At 42.3% G+C, this 5,805-nt stretch overlaps 1 protein-coding gene across 1 annotated transcript in view; it reads right to left on the bottom strand.

Annotated features, from left to right (window-relative positions):
* Positions 1-3: 3 nt before the first annotated feature.
* The window catches only part of LOC109530834 (neuronal cell adhesion molecule-like), a gene marked incomplete at its 3' end in the record, with an annotated part of 21,926 nt that continues 16,124 nt past the window's right edge, over positions 4-5,805 (bottom strand). Inside the window, exons 3-7 of the mRNA XM_019894731.1 lie at positions 2,191-2,374; positions 1,259-1,270; positions 787-892; positions 480-673; positions 4-32 (exon numbers count right to left, since the gene is read on the bottom strand). Of these exons, the coding sequence (XP_019750290.1) occupies positions 4-32; positions 480-673; positions 787-892; positions 1,259-1,270; positions 2,191-2,374 (525 nt within the window). The remainder of the gene's footprint in view (positions 33-479; positions 674-786; positions 893-1,258; positions 1,271-2,190; positions 2,375-5,805) is intronic.

Raw genomic sequence — 5,805 nt, 5'->3', positions numbered from 1 at the left:
CTTGATCTTCTCTTTGGACCACAAAGGCGACCCTTGTGTGAAAACACACAAAAAAAAATGCTTTTATTTTTACTTTACCACCACTGAGTGAAATTAAAGAGCTGTCACAATATGCCAGGGCTGTAAATTTGCTATTAAAAAAATAATCAGGGTTAGGGTGTCATTATACTGAAGTGGAAAATGCCCAAAATGAGCGTCACTTTCACTCCATGAAAGATCTTGCTCATGAGGTGAGGATGATCATGACAAAATTCAGGGAGCAGCCTCAAAATACAAAATTAACAGTTGGTAACACACCACGGCGTAATCTGCGAGTTCCCGTACAGTTGGGCCTTGAGTTTCAAAGTCAAAATGAGGCCAAAAAAAAAGACATTTAGAGCCAATTTCCAAAATTAAAAAAATACAAACTCAGAATTTTGTCAATTATTCTTTTTTTGTCAATCTGAGACAACAGACAATCTTTGCTTTTCAATTCTTACTGGGTTGGCGCAGCACGATGTCATTGGAGACGGCGGTCCCGTGTTTGTTCCTGGCCGTGCACTGGTACGTGCCCTCGTAGTGTTCCGTCCGCTCCCTGCTGATGTCCACCACCAGTGTTCCCGAATGGGCCCTCATGTGCACGTTGGGGTGCTGCTCCAGGTCAAAGTGGGTGCCGTTTCTCGTCCAGGAGAAACTGAGCAGCCACGTAAAAAAGACTTGAATTTCTGACATCTTTGTTTTTCTTTTTTGAAGGTATTTTTGTCACTGTAAAAATCTACTCGCACACTCAGATAAAGAGATCCTTACCTGGGATGAGGCTTCCCTTTAGCCTCACAGTGGATGACAATGTTCTCCCGGGGGTCGATGATGTAATCCTTGGGGGACTGGTGTGTGATAGTGGGGGGCTGCGGCACTTAAAAAAAAAAAAAAAATGAACAGAGAAAGACTTGACCTTGACCTTCACCGCAGAGAGTGTCATTTAACCGCACTGACACATGCCATAGAAGCTCTCTCAATTCACTACCTGCGTAAAAAAAAAAAAAAAAAAAGGCATGCAGGATGCAAATGACTGGCTTGGAGCAGCGCCATGACGCAAAAGCATGTAAATTCATGCCAACGGCTGGATCGCTACTTGAAACAGAACCCAAAGCAAGCATGCAGCACATCAGGTTTCCACTGCAAAGCACACCAAAAATTATTCTTCCAAAACGGCATCAAATCCTCAAAAAGCACAACAAAAATGGCCGCTTTGTCCACGTCACGCTTGCTTGGGACTTACATCTTTCCAGAACTTTTCCCCGAAAGAATCAGCAATAAATCACAATAAAGAGAACCAAACGTTAGTGTGGAAACAATGACATTTCTCCATCTTGCAGTTGGGAGAGTTATAACTTAATAAATCCTGCAAAGTGGTTCTCCAATGGCGTTACTCAATAAATGGAATAGCTAAAAACAAAAAACAAACAAAAAAACAAGCACTATCCAAGTGTTGATCTGGAAAACGAACACACAAGAAAATGCATATTTGGAGGTGTCAATTTATCGCGTCAATTGCAAATAATTAATGAGTCATATTTAGCGCGTTGTGTTGTTTTAATCTCGTTAATCTCAATTTTAATCTCTAACTTTATTGTTTCTGTCGGTGGGTTGCCTTTTTATAATATCCCCTTTCATGTGTTGGCTTCCTGTGTTCGAGTAGTTGAGGGTGGGGGAACAAGTCAGTCACAGCCTGAAGCAGACATTGATTGGCTGTCATTATGTTTGGGCTTGTTTAGCAGAAGCTGACTGGCTCCCTTTGGAATTGGGCGGGCTAAATTAGCAGCGGTGAGGAGAGGAGAGGTGAAAATGGAGCATGTTAGAGTTGTTTTCTCGATTATTAATTCATCTTAATGTCACAGTTGTGCATCAACCACGATAATGGACCCTTATGTGTGTTGCCATTGTTATTATTTTTTTTTTCATGCCGAAAGATGAATAAAAACACTTGAGAAAAAAATCCTGATGTAGGTCATCATTATTTGTGCATGAAAGGGTGAAAAAAAATGTTTGGTCACAAAACATTATAGTAGATAAATTCTAATGCATTCTCATATAACAGATATTTTTGTTGAGTACCGGTATATATTTTGAATTGTAATTCGGCATTTTTTTTTTCCCAAGTTAGCGTATTTTCCGCACTAAAAGGCTGCGTGCTTGGTTGTGTCGTCTTACGATCGAGCGGGACCTCCAACGCCGCCACCAGCGGCAGCAGCAGCAGCAGCAGCAGCAGCAAGTCCGGCTCGCCCATCCTCCTCCTCGTCATCATCAGCGTGCGACGCCAAGGTCTGCTACCGAGTAGCCCCGCCTCTCCCTGCTCAGTCACGCGGTCGAGAGGACGCGTGTGCGCTGACTCACGCTACAAGGACGGAAAGACAAAACAAAAAAAAAAAAAACAACAACAACAACACATTAGAGGGAGAGAGAGAAAGAGAGAGAGTCATCTCTGCAAGAGTGGACACAGATCAATGGTCATGCATCGCAGATAATGGAGTGCTCAGGCGAGGTGCCAACATGAGCTTTCATTACTCAGTTGGCCCACAAGCCATCAGTCAGTCCTCTGTGCCATATTGATACACACTCACGCACGCACACAAATGACCTGAACATTTGGAGCCCAGTTCCACACACTGATTTTCCCCTTACGACCTCCTTTTATGTTATCGTTAAACTACAATGAAAAAAAAAGATCATGGTGAGTATGAGTATCAATGTCTTAGTATCGGAGTATATTTTGAGTCTGAGTACGGAAGCACAGTTTCACTTGCATATTGGCCAACGAGTTGCATTTTTTTTTTTTTTTTGCAACACAGAGTGCGAACGCCTGGTCTTGCATGCCTATTACACTGTTGAGTATGTGTGAACATGGAAAAAAACGTTTTGAAAATCCATGTTGGGGAAATGCGAACGATTATGTATTCCCTGTCCACATTAACGCGCAACCCAAAGTTCAGAGCACATAGCGAGCAATTATTCAAAGCGATACCATCGGTATAATTTCTTATTTGCATAGCTTGTGAAGCTTGAAAACTGAAATCGAGAGTCATATTCCGGCCCTGCTTTTATCTCTCTTTTAAAGCCATTGGCACCGAACGGAAAAAAGTCGTCGCGAGGGCAGACGTACTCATTTTTCTAATTAGATTAGATTAGATTAGATTAGATATCCTTTATTTGTCCCACACTGGGGAAATTTACAGCCTTCAGCAGCAAGATTGTGGGTAGAAAGAAGAGAAAAGAAAACACAGTTCAATTAAGTGCAATATAAATACAAACATGGATAAGGTCAATAATTAAGTGCAATATAATACAATAGTAATAATCGCATCAGCACACATTGAACTTTAACGGTCCGCTACAAGAAGAAATAAAAATTGGCCTGTCAGACACGAAGCAGCGCTGCGGAAGGTCCGATAGTGGTTGGAGGGAGCTTTTTTTTTTTTTTTTTGGTCTGTGATGAGAAGCCCTGACAGCCAAACAAGTTGGCCCCCGTCTGGACCTTCCTTTGGGGGACTGACTTGTTTGTTCGGGCTGCCCTTGGGTCATGATGGAAGAGAACGAGGCCGCAGCTCCCTGGCTTCGGGAGACCGTGTGTGTGTGTGTGTGTGTGTGTGTGTATTGGGCCGAGGGTGTGAGCCAATCACACGGCTGTGTAGTATCACAAAGTAGAGGCTGAAAGGCGAGACCAAATCCGATTTTCATCACAAATGACAAGTGGAACAGCCAAAGTTGAACGTAATGCACAACAAAGAGGCTTGCTGAAATCTTTTTTTTTTTTTTTGTCGAATGAAATCATATGTAGTGAATAAAGCCTTTTATTAACTCTCGAGGTGATGTTTCATGTCGCATTTTTGTCGTGGAAGTCAGAAATTCTCAAAGTGCAGTTTGGTTGTAACTGTGATCTGTTTGTTTTGAAACAGGTCGAATTTTGATTTAATTTTCATCAAAATATTTGCTATGACTTTCTGTGTTTTGTTCCATTGCCGTCAGCTTGATAGGACTTGATGTAGCTCAAAGGACTTGAATTTTCATCTTGTGTGGTTCCTATGTGACTGGTTTTGCAGCGCATTGATTCTGATTTTTCATTATAGCCAGTTTATATTGCATTTTGACTTTTTTTAAATTAGTTTTAATTACTTTTGACAGCAGAATTTAGTTGTTTTTTTTTTAATGCTTCATTTTAGTTCCAATTTAGATTTTGCGTTAGTTTTAGTTTTTTTCAAATGACTTTCGTTTTTAATTTCATTTCGTCAAAAGTATGGGCAAAAAGGTACTTTTTTCGTGAACAACAATGACCTTGCTTTTCGCATATCTTATTCCTGACGAACCTTTACGAAAGGAAAGGAAACTTTTGTGTCCTCAGTATCCTTTCCGCAACACTGTTCGTGAAGATGCTTGAGCATTTCTCACGGGACTTTTCTCATGAATACCCGCCATCGCCCTGTGACATAGGTGAAGAAAAATGGTGTCAAATTCATTTTCAGAAGCGCCGTCTTTTCCGATGGTCAGTAAGTGAGCACGTGGCTTTGAACCCGATGACCTTTTCCACAAAGATGAAGGAAAGGTGGTGTAGAAGTCAGAAGGCGCCAGCGCTAGCCGCTCCCAAACTAGTTTGTTGTCGTTATCTTGTCACTCGACTGACTCTGGGCAAGAGATTTGCAAACCACTTCCTCACCATTCTGCTTGAATTTACGCTGCTGCACACTGCATGCAAAGAGAAATGTGAAGGGCACCGGCGTTTGTTAGTTTAGTAACGTGCCTTCCCAGAAAATGAGGCTCGGAACTGATCTTGTTGGCTCGAAAAGCAAAAATCAGCCATGCACTCTAAAATAGCCACTGGAAATGCCTGCAATGCAAAGAAAAAAGGGCTAATTAGGAATAAAAGTGTTAATTATAAATGCGGAGGTGAAGCCTCGCATGGTGATTCTTATCTGGAAAGCTTCCAGGGGCAGATTCATTTGGCAATTTAATGAGCTGAGGACGCTCCGCTTCAGCCGGACGCCTTAGACGTCTGTGCGCGTGCGTGTACGTGTGCTCTAATTATCCCCGCGAGCCGCGATGATACGGGGGCCCAACACCTCACATCGCCTCACCCAGGAGGATCTCAGTGGTACTCGAAAGATGAAGAACCAAGCGTTCCCAAGTACGGAACAATGAGAAATATGAATCATGTACACGCTTGGCTGTGTTGAAATTGAAGCGGCGTGATCATGTCGAGGGGCGGTGACTTCGCACATCTTCATGGGAAAAGTGCAAGTTGAAATGTGGTGAAAATTCGACATCTTATGAAAACAGATGGCGGAAAAGCAGCAAAGTCAATATCGCTAACAGCCCCGTTTAGAGTGTTCCGCCAAAAGCTGTCAGACAGCCGATAACATCAGGGAGGAAATCTTTGCACTGACAGGCCAATATTTTTTGTTCCCTCCCAAATCAAATGTGCCGCTGATTCACATCTCCAGATCAGCACATCATTCAGAACTTGCACAGCAAGTCGATTTTTCCGTGTACAAGACTGCATTGCTGGGTAATTAAAAAAACACACACACACACACACACACACACACACACACACACATATACAAATATATATATATATGTGTGTGTATGTTATTGTCTTCTTCTTTGTTGTCGTATGATTTTTTTTTTTGCTCCATGTCCAGCACTTTGTATACAGCGGTGATTGTTTTAAAGTGCTCTATAAACAGTTGAGAATGTATGTGTGTGTGAGTTTGTGTGCGTGTGTGCGCGTGTGTGTGTGTGTGTGTGTGTGTGTGTGTGTGTGTGTGTGTGTGT

Source organism: Hippocampus comes, unplaced genomic scaffold, assembly GCF_001891065.2.
Source record: "Hippocampus comes isolate QL1 unplaced genomic scaffold, H_comes_QL1_v1.1 scaffold319, whole genome shotgun sequence".
NCBI classification, from domain to species: domain Eukaryota; kingdom Metazoa; phylum Chordata; class Actinopteri; order Syngnathiformes; family Syngnathidae; genus Hippocampus; species Hippocampus comes.
Note: the sequence above shows the minus strand (reverse complement) of the source record. Positions and strands in the feature narration are given on the sequence as shown.